Consider the following 14,322-nt stretch of genomic DNA (forward strand, 5'->3'; position numbering starts at 1 on the left):
GGTTAGTGACTCACTGCAACAAGGGGGGGGACTAGAGGGAGAACACATGACGGGGGGACACACTGGGAGGGAGGCCCATGGGGGGCACTACTGCTACTGCTGCTGCCTGCTAATGGGTCAATGACGTTTTTTCGTTGGGCTCAGACATCAGGTGGAACAACCACAGCTAATAGATTAAGCATAGATTAATCTTTTTTTTAGATTAAGCATAATTTTGTTAAATGTAATCCATACAATAGTGACATTAGCTGTGGTTGCACCAACCTGACGTATGCTACAACTAAAATGTCATTGACCCGTATGCTACTGCTATAGATGTAGATGCAAGCAAGGCTGGGTGATACGACAGAAGAAAGACCTTCCAGAGAAATGTTCTCACAAGTTGTTTTGTTCTCATTCACAGGAACTGCTGATGCTGCTGATAGACTGCACAAAGGGGCAAGCAGGGATGGGCAATACAGCATACCAATGATGTTGTGTGATGTTATGATAAAAATTGATATGCATTTTTGAATCACCATTTTTTATACTGGTACCAACTTTTTGTAAGCAGCTGGAATTGGTAAGCAACTGGTAACCAGAAAGTTTTATGCGTTTTAACTTGCTGCAATTGCAAAGCTGTGAACCTCTGTTTTCACGACATCTGTTGACATCTTCATTTTTTGTTGAGTCATGCTCGGCACTTCAACTATGAAACTGGCCTCAATGCCGGACTGGTCTCCCATCCGTCTCCACAGTGCAGTTCACACATTGGTGAAAGTCATCTCTCCTGAAACCCATCGCTCCGTGGGAAACGAGCTCAAGTGATCCAAAAACAGCGCAGCAAGAACATGGCAGTGTCAGGAGCCAAGACATGGAGCAGCCGACCCCTCTTTCTCACACGCTCTAGATGCCCAGCTATCCGGACCTCCACCACCACTCCTCAACCACCTTGCACGGGGCATCGTCAAGCAGAGCCTACTGATTTTTTTTCACTCACACACTCAAGATATCAGACAGAGATGATTGTTAACCCTTTGAGGAATAAGGATTTTCCTCCAGTTCTTCTAGAATTTTACCCAACATTCTACAGCTCCCTTAGAACTGTGTTGAAAATCCCACAGAATGGTTGTGACATCGTAGTGAGAACTCTAATGTCACATGTGCTGGTACTCCTCCAAGGGATAAGGAGGAGATGGTTCATAAGCAATTGCTTCTGGAATCAATATGACGTTAAGATTCTAAGGCAAGCTGCCAATGTCTACAAGCAGCCAATGCCCCTTTAGGAGACTGGCACTGGCTTTACACCAGTTCAATTCCATAGTAACGCTCACTCAGAATTGATCCCGTTTTGTTGCATTGGTGATAGATGGAACGAGTTATCTTGGGTACCATGGTGAAAATCTTTGTCCACACCGCTCACACTCAACCCACATCATTTAACTCAGAGAGAGTAAAGTAGAGATATGCTAATGATCCAAAAAGGAAATGAAGGGTTGTATGACACACTTCATAGACCTCCAGAGAAACCCACCGACCTACTCACCCCCTCCCTCACACTGGGCAGAGGCAGACTGGGCACAGGGTGGGCCGGGGGTGCATGCATGCCAGGTGTATGCGTGCCAGGGGGGCGCTTCAAGGGTGGGCCGGAAATAATTCACAAACATATCCTTGAGAGTGGTGTGTGTGTGTGTGTGTGTGTGTGTGTGTGTGTGTGTGTGTGTGTGTGTGTGTGTGTGTGTGTGTGTGTGTGTGTGTGTGGGTGTGTGTGTGTGTGTGTCCGGCAATGCCAATCCCCCGTCATCCATTGCCCTACTACTCTGTAGGACTGAATGTCTAGGAGGGTTAGGGAGGTTATGGGGGGATCTGTTACCTCAGGCTCATCAGATCTATCTTTACCCTGGGAAAGGAGAGGATGAGCATGCCAGCGGGGATTGTCACCTAAGAGCAGAACCGCTAGCTTCCTACCGAGTGTGTGTACGCATGTCTTAGAAGGCTAGGGAGACATGGAGAGGGATATAGAGAAAGAGAGAGAGAGGGATAGGGAGGGCAGAGAGAGGTAGAGATAAAGATATAGAGAGTGTGAAAGGAAGTGAGTGTGAATGAAAAGGAGGGAGGAGAGAGTTGGAACGAGAGTAAGAGAAAGAGAAAGTGAAAGAGAAAGAGAAAGAGAAAGAGAAAGAGAAAGAGAAAGAGAAAGAGAAAGAGCGGGAAACAGTGGTGAGAGGGGTGGCGTGTATTTGTCTACAACTGGTGTCTACGGTGTTCTGCACCTCTCGACTAGATCTGAAATTCATCTGGAGTCATGACTGCAATGCTTTGCATCTTCAGTCTCTAGCTACAGGATACACCGTGGGAGCTGGCAACAGGGACAGCATTTGGCTGCTTCTGACGCAAGCGTCTCTGAGGTCCAGTCACACTCATATGAAGACACCGGACACACCTGTGTGTGTGTGTGTGTGTGTGTGTGTGTGTGTGTGTGTGTGTGTGTGTGTGTGTGTGTGTGTGTGTGTGTGTGTCTATGTCTTGCGTTCCTGAGGTCCAGTCAGACACTCATATGGAGAAATCTGATGCGACTGCTGTGCTGAGGGTGGTGTGACGTCCGAGTTTTAGGGTGACTGGTGACTGAGTCCGATGTGTCTCAAATGAAAATTTCAGTAAATTCAGTGCACTGAAAGTGGCTGGTTTCTGCCCCAACAACGGTCCAAAATGCAGTGCGTGAACGATAGACACTGCATGCACTAAACGGCCGCCATGTAACAGAGGAAATATGGCGTTCAGTTCAGTAGAATATTTCGGCCAACAGTCTCTTAATGGCTGTAGCTTTTGGGACAGCATCACCTGTATAATGTGTACGTATGAGGAGGACTACAGTAAACTGAGTAATACATTAGCTTTTTTATTTTAAAAATTTGTTCAAATATGAACTAGATTACTTGAATTAAAAGTCTTTTTATCCAAGACGAGGAAGAGTGCTTTGGATGTCCGTCACATTTTGTTTCATGATGTGTACCTTGGTCAGTGTATAATGGTTCGGTTGGTGGTCTTACGATCAGAGGGTTGCAGGTTCAAATCCCACCCTTACCTCTCCATACACCTCCATCCATGGCTGAAGGGACTATGAGCAGGACACCTAGTCCCCCCACCCCCCACCCCATTGGTCCTGGGAATGTAACCAATAACCTGTAAATAACTAAGTCGCTTTGGATAAAAGCATTAGCAAAGTGTAATGTAATGTAATATAGTGTAATGTAATGTCATGTATTATGGTTGTAGCTGAGGAAGGGCCATGGTGGCCCGAAGCATCACGAAAATAAAAAAAATAATAGGGAGCTCATCAGTGTGTGTGGTTCATCCTTGCCTTGCATTGAGCTTTTGAACATTGATCGTTTTGACCCTACAACCCGGCTAAAAGAAAATGGATTTGAGATTTGCCTGGGGTGTGTTATGGACTCACCTGAGACTTGTCTGCCTGTAGTTTCTTCTCCATGTCGGCCATCTTGCTGTTGAGCTGTTCTAAGGCCTCCTTGTCCTGCTGCAGCTGGGACGCCTCAGACTCCTGCTCACCCTCCAACAAGGCCCTCTCCACCTCCATCTAGAGAGAGAGAGAGAGAGAGAGAGAGAGAGAGAGAGAGAGAGAGAGAGAGAGAGAGAGACAGAGAGAGACAGACAGACAGATACACACACACACACATACATACCATGTTAGCCCTTGGATGGTGATGTAATGACTACACATGCCACCATTTTTGTCCTAATGGGCTCATTGACTGCAATTAGCCTTTTTATGACTATGAGCAACTAAAACAAGCAACGTTATGACTAGGAACAAGACGTCATGGCAAATTAGCCGCGTATGAAAACCACACAATCACACACAGGGACGGACACGCAGACGAACGCACGCTCACACACACCTCATAAACCCGCCAAACAGCCACGCAAGGCAGCCATTCAGCCTGCTGCCAAGGGCTTGCTTGGGGCCGTACTGTAATGAGTCCTTAATGGATGTTAATGTTTAACCCCAAACGTGTAGTCACCGGCTGGAGCGGCCTGGGTTGGTTTGGGCTGCACACTGCTGCTATGGTAGGCTATGCTCCAGAAACTCACTAATTAAAGTGATGAAGAGGTGTACCATACATACATTTGTGTCTGTACCTCTGTGTGAGTGTGCTTGTGCGCGCGCACGTGCGTGCGTGCGTGTGTGTGCGCGCACGTGCGTGCGTGCGTGTGTGTGCTGTGCACGCATTTGCACACTGCACTCCATTCCACTGCACTCCACTGTGCTATGCCCCAGGTCATAATTAAATCAGGTGTTGAGGAGGTAATCCTGGGCTGTTAGCGGGCGCTAGCACACCTCCCGCCCGGTTAGGGATGCAAATTAGAGGCTAGACGGGCTACAGTGTGCCTGCAGGGGGGTCGTAATGATGGGATGATTAGCTAGGCAGCACGCGACAGGAGAGAGAGAGAGAGAGAGAGAGAGAGAGAGAGAGAGAGAGAGAGAGCGTGTATGAGAGAGAGAGAGAGAGAGAGAGAGAGAGAGAGAGAGAGAGAGATGGTAGGGGGAGAGAAAGAGAGATGTGAGGGAGAGAGAGAGGTGGAGGGGAGAGGTGCAGAGAGAGAGAGAGAGAGAGAGAGAGAGAGAGAGAGAGAGAGAGAGAGAGAGAGAGAGAGAGAGAGAGAGAGAGAGAGAGAGAGAGAGAGAGAGAGAGATTGGACCAGGTTCCTCAGAAGGTTAAAATGGGGAGGGGCAAAAAAGAGAGGATGGAAGCAAAAGAAAGATAAACTGAAAGAGAGACAGACTGGGAGAAAGAGGCAGTCACAAAGAGTAAAAAGAGAGACCGTACGAGACACCAAAACACCATCACACTAAGCCTGTCTCAACAAGTCTTGATGACTGTAATCACAGCTCAGTAACCCCTTCAGATGTAAAGCCCTTACAAAAGCCCAAACCAAACACTGCTCATCCCACACAAACACAAAGACAGAGAGACACACACACACCATCATCTACAACACACGTGCACGCACGCACATGCACACGCACACACACACCTGACGTGATCACCCACCTCTCAAGCCAAAATCCATTACAGCCCCTCCACCCAGACACCCATGCACCCAAACGCATAGAGACACCCCATCACCCACTCACTCACCCACTCACGCTCTCATTCAATTTTCTGTGGGTCTTAAAAAAACACAACCAAAATGCTGAAAATGCTCTGCCATCCAATGAGTTAATATAGCTGAAAGAGCATTAAGAATGCACTTTCACAGGTATTCTCTCTCCCCCCTTCACACACACAACACACAACACACACACACCACTCTCTCTCTCTCTCCTCAACCCACCTCTCTTACTGACTCCTCCATCTGGTTGTCTAGGTCTTTGATCTTCTGCTCCAGTTCCTCCATGTTGTTGAGCACCTGGATGCGCTCCTCCTCGATACGCGTCATCTCCTGCTTCAGGTGCACCTCCTCCACCAGCTCCGGTGCCTGAGGAGCACAGAGGCTCTTATTATCATCATCACCATCATCATCATGCTCCTCCTCCTCCACCACACCTTCCCTATTTGTAGTCCACCACCAGCTCTGGAGCCTGAGGAGCAGACTGTTATTATCCATCATCACCATCACCATCACCATCATCTAGTCACTAGTTGTTCACCAGCTGCGGAGCCTGGAGAGCAGACAGACTGTTATTATCCATCATCATCAGCATCATCATCATCCTCCTCCACACATTCACTAGCTGTAGTCCTCCACCAGCTCCAGAGCCTGAGGAGCAGACATGTCATTAACCATCATCACACACACTGGGAGCAGATACACTGTTTTTATCATCATTACTAGTGTTGTAATCAACCACAAACTACTTGCAAAATGAATTGCCGTATTTACATTGTTGGCTCAAAACCTAGAGTAATGAAACAAAATCTTACACTATTTGCATAGCTGGTTAAAAAAAACAACAGTACTTGAACTGAACAATTGAAACTATTTACTTTGCAGTTTTTACGTGAAGATTTCAATATGCCGATCGGTTTTCTGCTCCGGTTCATGTCGATGTAGGGCACCTTTACTCTACAATCTACGCAAGATAACTTATCTTCAGATAAATGGCTTGAAATCATACACTACCGTCAAGTACACCAGCTCCCTACCAAATGGAAGATGGCCACTGCATATGTCCATCAGCAGTGCTACTGTACTGTACTCCCACATGCCTTCCTCAACCCCCCCTTCCCCATCCACCATTCAGCCTAATCTCATTAAGGACATGCCATGTGGTGGTGACATGCTTGGGTGTGGACCCAACACAGGCACGACCTCCTGACCCCATCCCGCCAAGGGGTGGGGGGTGGGGGGCAAGGAGTACATTCCATTGTCCTAACTAACGTCCTTCACTTGTGCTTGTGGCCTCACGCTTCGCTGATGCCCCGCCTCCGTGGAGCAAACGACAAAGTTTCGCAGCTGTCAGTCTAGCCACAACCACTTTATTTTGGGGACTTTTCCCCATTCAACATCCTGATCGCAAACGAGAAAATGACCTTTTGAATTGCACTTGTGCGAGATATTGTATACAACTTCTGTCGTCAATGATGTCTTGCAACATCATCACAAGGGCACAAACACAAGGGAGGACGGGAGTTAGGAGAAAGGAAAGAACACAAAGATTTAGATCCAGCACTACCACCAACATGGCAGTCCCAAAATGTGACTCAGACTATGTGTTTGAGGCCAGCTGTCCAGAGCGTTTGAAGCCCCCCTTATAATCTAATAAACAGTACGGCCTGGGCAGCCTATATATCTCACACCGTTACTGAGGGCCTGGGACACAGCTGTGGGGCGGTGCCAGGGACGGATCATGACTCTATGGTACCCTGGGCCAGACAATAAGAAAGGCCCCCCACCATGGGTGTTACTAATTTACAAAACGATTCAGGGTTTTAGGCCAGGTGTGGGAGTCTACGTACAGTGGTTGGGGGCTTGGGGGGTGTTGCCCTAAAAAATGTGAATATTCAGTTGTTAAAGGTATGGTTTTAACACAAGATGAGAAATGGAAATAGAGAACCCTTGACTCGTGGGCCCCTGGCCCTAGGCCCAGTAGGCCCGTATAATATGTCCTTGGTGGGTGCTGATCTCTGTCCTCTATCCCCTACCATGAGTACTGTGCTTTTCTGGGAACTGTGTCATTGGGAAAGGTGGAGAGCATGTCGACGTGGCTTAAAAACACTGGGTCCAAAACACTTTGTCCAGTTGAGCCAGAAGAACTGGCAAGATAGCGTTAACAGTTTGAATATCACTGAAATTAAGATGATTCAATTACAGTGATGGGTATTAAGTTTACTGCTTTCCTGGAGGTTAGAGAGAAAGTCAGCATGGCTAAAATCTAGGGCTTTCAAAATTAGTTTGGTAATCATGATTGTCCGCGTTTTCGGAACTGCACTATCTACTAGAATTTCTGATTCCATTCAGCAGAGCTAGTGGGATTGACTTAAACACTTTGCAAACGCTGCACAACATTTTCCTAACATGAAGCCAGAAAAATAAGTCTTTTTGGATGAAAACTTAAATGTTTTCAAATGAGTGCAAAATAAATCCAGTTGTTTCTGACTAACATTATCTGAATGAATGAGAATTTTGGACAGAAAAACTGTATGCACATGGGAAAAAAATGTCATGACTTAAAACTATACCGGTACTATATGAAATGGAGTTGGCTAGTGAAACTGGCAAAAGACATTTAACAGTTTAAACGTCCTCTATTTTGGGAGGCCAGAGAGTATCAACATGGCTAAAAACAAACTGGTCTTGTGGGACGGAGAGATGTTTTTAACGGTTTTAAAGTCCTCTGAATATATATTGTTTATATGAGAGTGCCTTGGCCACCTGTTGACCTTAGACAACTTCTGTAAACACAGACACGCTTGTGTCGTCATTGAGTTGAGAGAGATGAGGTGGTGCGCGTATGTGTGTGTGTGTGTGTGTGTGTGTGTGTGTGTGTGTGTGTGTGTGTGTGCGTGCGTGCGTGCATTACACGCATTAAGATGTACATGTTGATAAACTTCCTCTGCATTAAAGGGTCATAAAACGTTTTATTGATCCAGCTCTCCGCTTTCTCTTGCACATCAAAAAGCAGCCATCAGTGGCCTCCATCTTCCACAAAGATGATGTTCTTCCTATTTACCAGGTGCACATCCAAACACATCCATGCGCAATTGCAGACACAGACACACACACGCACGCGCACACACGCGCACGCGCACACGCACACGCACACGCACACACACAAACGCATGCACACGCACACAGAGACACGCACGCACGCACACGCACACAGAGACACACATGCGCGCGCGCGCGCGCCCACACACACACACACACACACACACACACACACACACACACACACACACACACACACACACACACACACACACACACACACACACACACACACACACACACACACACACACACACACACACACACACACACACACACACACACACACACAGACGGCTGCTCCTGCTCTTAGTGGGATCATTGACTTCTGTTGTAAAGTTCACTCTGGTCACAATTGAGATTATGGGAAGTCACAGCACAACCTGTGTCTTTCTTTCTGACCCAAAAAAATAAACAGCTGCTTTGTGCTGCGTTGCTCAAGATTTAATCCACGTTGTTAGCATTTCCTAAATCAACTGCTGTGTTGTGTCCAGGCCATGAAACAGTCCTCCCAACTCAACTCCCTCCTCATGGCTAGGGACTGATTACTGCACAGGCCTACCGAGGGAGCCAAGGGGGCCCTGGAGCCAAGCCTGCATGCTACAAGAACACATCATAATTCGTCTACATTGATGTCCTTATATTGAATTAAATAAAATAATATTGTACGTATAACTTCAGATTTTTTTAAAAAATGGGGGAAGAAACCTCAGAATCCGCAACAACTAAAGCCGGGCATACACTGTGCGATATTTTCAGTCGTGGGTATTAACACACTGCACAAGGAAATTTCGCGATTTAAAAGTTTATATCTCAAGACTCACGTCCTCACACTATATGAGCCGACAGTCGGATGCGAGTCAAATGCTTCCACTGTGCAAAGCGACAAGCATGTTTCCCCACTCAGCAGAGGAGGGAACATGCGCACCTGAGGTGGAGATGAGGCCGCGCACAACAGCGAATCGCATGGCCCTATTAATTTGTGCATGTGAAGAGTCAAATCGGGTCGTCGCACTGCTTTAACTGTGCGATTTACGCACGAGCCACGACCAGGATTTCAAACAGTTTTGATTTTCTTACGACCCTGCGATTGCACGATCGTGAGGCGAAATCACTTGTCTTAACCCCATGTACACTGCACGATGCGAGACTCACGATTGACCTGCGATTGAGCAATAAATCGTCCCGACACCCAAAGACTCGTGCGAGTGCCAAATCGGGGCAAAATCGGGGCAAAAGTTGCACAGTGTAAGCCCAGCTTTAGGCTCTTTAACATCTTCACTTAACCCCAAAATATTTACGAACCTCGCGATTCCAGGTAGGGGGGCCTTTTTGTTTTCTGAGCCAGGGGCCTATGGAGTCATAATCCGCCCCTCCTCATGGCAGCCAGATGAGGTTCACAGACCTCATATCACACACAGTTCATCCCCTGCATTCCTACCTCTGTGAATGTGGTTATGAGTGCATTAACGTGTGGGTGTTTGAAGTATGGTGTATGGTACACATTGGTATGTATCACAGGGCGTTCTGTGTGTGTGTGTGTGTGTGTGTGTGTGGTGTGTGGTGTGTGGTGTGTGGTGTGTGTGTGTGTGTGTGTGCGCGAGTGCGTGCGCGCGCACACACGAGTGTATGTGTGTGTGCGTGCTCACACCTGCACATCTGCCTGTGTGTACAATCCATGTGTGTGCAAGGGGAGTATAGAATGCCTTTGGCTTCTCATCAACCTGAGGGTCATATGAATGTTAATGTGTGGACTGTTAAAGTCTTCCTCTCCTCAATATCCTCAAGCCTAATCAGATTATATACGCATGGTAAAAATATGACATCTGATTATAGCCAAGGAATGTGGCCAACAGAACAAACGGAGGAGCAAGAGCAAGGCACTAGATTAGACCAGAGCCTGGGGGATTCCCTTAAGCTCCAAAGGCCAGATTACTGCATGGGCCTACCAGGCCCAGATCCAAGGGCCCAAGAGCCAAGGGGCCCTGAAGCCCAAGCCTCCATATCTCAAATCTCAAATTGTTTTAATATTTCACCTTTAACAACTGTATTTTAAAATGTTCTTAAAGGACAAAGCCCTGAACCCCCAACAACACAGGGTCTCCAACATCTGGCCTAACACTGACTCTATTTAGTAACACCAGTGGAAGGGGGCCTTTCATACTGTATTGCCCAGGGGCCCATGAAGTCATAATCAATCCCTGTAAACTCTGGGTCAAAGGGTCTGCAGCTACAGATTTAAAAAACACACACGTGATAAGAAAGAAGTGCACAGAAAGTCCACATACGACTGAAGTTAGGAGATGTTTAGACGTTGGGACTCTGAGACATCCAAAGGTTGAATTTATAGCTTGAGGTAAGATGAAAGGTGACCTAGTTACCGGGTCACAGGGAAAAAAAAGACTGAGGAATGTCCACTAACCTACAGTGTTTTGGGGGTGCCTTTGAGCAGGTGTGGGAGTAGACAAGTGAAGTTACATCCATCCCATAAAGCACATCATCTACAGTGCCTTCAAAAAGCCTACACACCCCTCTTTAAATGTCAGGTTTTTGTGATATAAAAAAATGTCAGAAAGACAAATAAATTCACAGATTTTTCCACCTTCAATCTAAACTATTAACCTGCACAATGCAATTGAGAAACAAGCATAAAGCTTTAAATGGAAACAATAGAAAATAAAAAACTTCAATTAACATGGTTGCATAAATATACACACCCTTAAATTAATACTTAGTTGCAGCACCTTTGGCTTGTCTGGGCCATTCCAAAACCCCAATATTATTCTGGTAAAGCCATTCTTTTGTAGTTTTGGGCGTGTGCTTAGAGAAACCGTCGTTCTTAAAGATTAGTTCCTCTGCATTTTCACCTTTCTACCAGGGGGCCGAAGATTTTGTGCCACTACCACGGCCCCTGTGGAAATGTTCACCATTCCTTCCTCCCTAATGAAGGCCCCAGTTACAGGTGAAGAAAAACAGCACAAAAGAACAATGCTGCCACCACCATACTTCACGTTAGGTATGGTGTTATTGTGGTGATGTTTTGTGCCAAAAATACCCTTTGGAATTATGTCCAAAATGTTCAACCTCGGTTTCACCTGACCATAACACTTTCCCCCACATGCATTTGGGAGATTACAGAAGTATTTTTTGCTAAATTAACCTCACCAAGATTTAACTTTTTGGTGATAATTCAAAAGGGTATGTTTGACGCAAAACATCACCACAATAACACCATACCTAACGTGAAGTATGGTGGTGGCAGCATTGTTCTTTTGTGCTGTTTTTCTTCACCTGTAACTGGGGCATTCATTAGGGAGGAAGGAATGGTGAACATTTCCACAGGGGCCGTGGTAGTGGCACAAAATCTTCGGCCCCCTGGTAGAAAGGTGAAAATGCAGAGGAACTAATCTTTAAGAACGACGGTTTCTCTAAGCACACGCCCAAAACTACAAAAGAATGGCTTTACCAGAATAATATTGAGGTTTTGGAATGGCCCAGACAAGCCAAAGGTGCTGCAACTAAGTATTAATTTGAGGGTGTGTATATTTATGCAACCATGTTAATTGAAGTTTTTTATTTTCTATTGTTTCCATTTAAAGCTTTATGCTTGTTTCTCAATTGCATTGTACAGGTTAATAGTTTAGATTGAAGGTGGAAAAAGCTGTGAATTTATTTGTCTTTCTGTCATTTTTTTACATCACAAAAACCTGACATTTGAGCAGGGGTGTGTAGACTTTTTGAAGGCACTGTATGTGTCTGAGTTCTCTGTGCTGTGGGAGACTTGCTCAAGGTATGTCTCTCTCCCTCTGTGGGAAAGCCTACGCTCCTTTAAACTCTTAAACTCAATGCAATATAATGCCTGTACTTGAGTGGTTGCAGTAGACCAAAGCCTCAAACCTGCAACCTCTTGTATGGAAGGCAAACCTACTACCATGTGTGCTAAAAGCCAGGCTGCTAGCTCAGTCAGTTGTGTATATGTATGAGGGTCAATGGCGTTTTTTGGGGCTCTGATATGGTAGTGCAACCACAGCTAATGCCCATAAATTAGTTAGACACTGGTAATCAATGCAGTGCAATGAATATGCACCTTAGATAATCTACTAAAACCAAAACGAACCCACCCCCCATTTAATCCAATAGTGGCATTACTTACGTGTGCTCCTACTGAAACGCAATTGAACCATGAGACGTTGGGAGGAAGGTGCACTGTTACTACATGCTACTACACCGAACACTTGGTTTATTCTGGACCTGCAACAAACAGGTCAGAGCAAAAAAAAGAAAACACTGAGCAATCACCTTGTTTGTCCTCAACATCCTGGGGGAGGGAGAAGGGGCGGTGCCTCTGAGACTGACGACCGGAGACTCCGCCCTGACGTCCAGCTTCTGCCCACTGCTGCTGCTCCGGCGATGGCGGCTCTGGCTCTGCCTGACCTCCTGATCGCCGCCGGTTGCCATGGACGCCGCCATGGACGCCTGGTAGTCCAGCAGCATGGTCTTGGGCGTGGAGGTGGCGTAGCCGTTCTGATCGGGCGACATCCCGCCGGACTCCGAGGAGAAGACGGACTCGTCGTCGGACAGCTGCAGCTTCTCCAGCTCCCTGTTGATCTTCTGGAGGTCGGTGACGGCCGAGGGGGCGTCTTTCTCGGCGCGGCCCATCTCTGAACACAGGCTGAGGATGGTCTCCAGACGCTGACGCTCCTATGGAGAAGACGAGGCAGGGAGTTAGAATAGTGATAGAAGGGTGGGAGCTCACAAACATTTTCTCAGTGTGGCCCTGCTCAGAACATAGACTCCAGATCATGTCTACAGTAGATCATGTCTACAGTAGATGATGATGCACCTACACAGAAGGAAACATGGACAGATTGCCCGGTGTGTGTGTGTCTGGTCTGTGTGTCTGTTTGTCTGTAGTCCAGCTCTGGACACATAACAGGCTGAAAACAGGGGCAGCAGTTATGCACGATCATGCACACCGATAGAGGAGATACAGATAGAGGAGAGCAGAGAGGAGAACAGGACAGAGCCCCCCAAGGCCTGAAAAACCTCCAAATGGCAAATGTGTCTGTTCTCAACAAAAGGCTTATTCAGAACAAAACAACAATAAATCTTGATTGATGCAAGCTTGAGATTAGGTTAACCAATGCTGGGAAAAAAATAAACACACACACACACACGCATACACGCACGCACGCACGCACGCACACACACACATACACACGTACACACACAGGCACATGTTTCTAACACACGTAAGCCTTCAGGGTCTGTGTGCTTATTTGTCAACTACCTCCTAATTGCTTCCAAATGCTCACAGCAGGCTGGGAAAGTCAGCCTCACTCCAAATGGGCTACATCTCCTGATCTTACACACACAATGGCCGTCCGTCTGCAGCTGTATGTTTGGCTGTGTATTTATCTGCTTGACTGTCTATTGATCTGCTTGCGTATGTGTGTCCCTTGGTCTGTCTGTCTGTCTGTCTGTCTGTCTGTCTGTCTGTTTGCTTGTCACCAAGGATAATTGTCTGCCTGTCAGCCAGTCTGTCTGTCTGTCTACCAGTCTGTCTGTTTGTCTGTTTATCTGTCTGTCTGCTCTCACAGGTCATGACTGGATTCCAGCCCGTCCCCAGCACCTCTTCCCATAACCATCTCCAGTTCCACACACCAACAGCCCATCTGTCCGTCTGTCTGTCGGTCATGAGAGAGCAGACAAACTGACAGACTGAGACAGAGACCCCCTTCCTCCAGAATCCAGAGTGTTCTCTACACCGCTTTCCATAGCCAATAATCTCCAGCTCAGCAAATACAGTCCGTCTGTCTGTTCTCTCCAAGGTACTTGCTCTGTACCCTAGTTTCCTTCAAATCGCCATCTTCCCCTCTGTCTGTCCGTCTGTCACCTTCCCATTCCCGTATCCAGTACTTCAGCATCCAGCCAAACACGCAACAACACTACACAACCACCGAGTCAATTGGACCAAAAGCACCAGTTGACATCTTTCTCTATCATTCTCTCTTCACTTGGAACAAAATCGATTTCATGTTATTTACACATCGTCACTGCTTGTAACTACAGTTTTGCAGAACTCTGGGAGGTGATCATCTGCCATTGTGC

The 14,322-nt window shown here is 46.7% G+C and overlaps 1 protein-coding gene across 3 annotated transcripts in view; it reads right to left on the reverse strand.

Annotated features, from left to right (window-relative positions):
- The window catches only part of phldb2b (pleckstrin homology-like domain, family B, member 2b), a 97,624-nt gene that overhangs the window by 31,793 nt on the left and 51,509 nt on the right, over window positions 1-14,322 (reverse strand). For all 3 annotated transcript variants that reach the window (XM_063207412.1, XM_063207411.1, XM_063207413.1), the window contains exons 7-9: window positions 12,511-12,912; window positions 5,335-5,478; window positions 3,437-3,574 (exon numbers count right to left, since the gene is read on the reverse strand). In XM_063207412.1, coding sequence (XP_063063482.1) covers window positions 3,437-3,574; window positions 5,335-5,478; window positions 12,511-12,912 — 684 coding nt within the window. The remainder of the gene's footprint in view (window positions 1-3,436; window positions 3,575-5,334; window positions 5,479-12,510; window positions 12,913-14,322) is intronic.

The sequence above is a fragment of the Engraulis encrasicolus genome, chromosome 9, assembly GCF_034702125.1.
Source record: "Engraulis encrasicolus isolate BLACKSEA-1 chromosome 9, IST_EnEncr_1.0, whole genome shotgun sequence".
Lineage (NCBI taxonomy): Eukaryota > Metazoa > Chordata > Actinopteri > Clupeiformes > Engraulidae > Engraulis > Engraulis encrasicolus.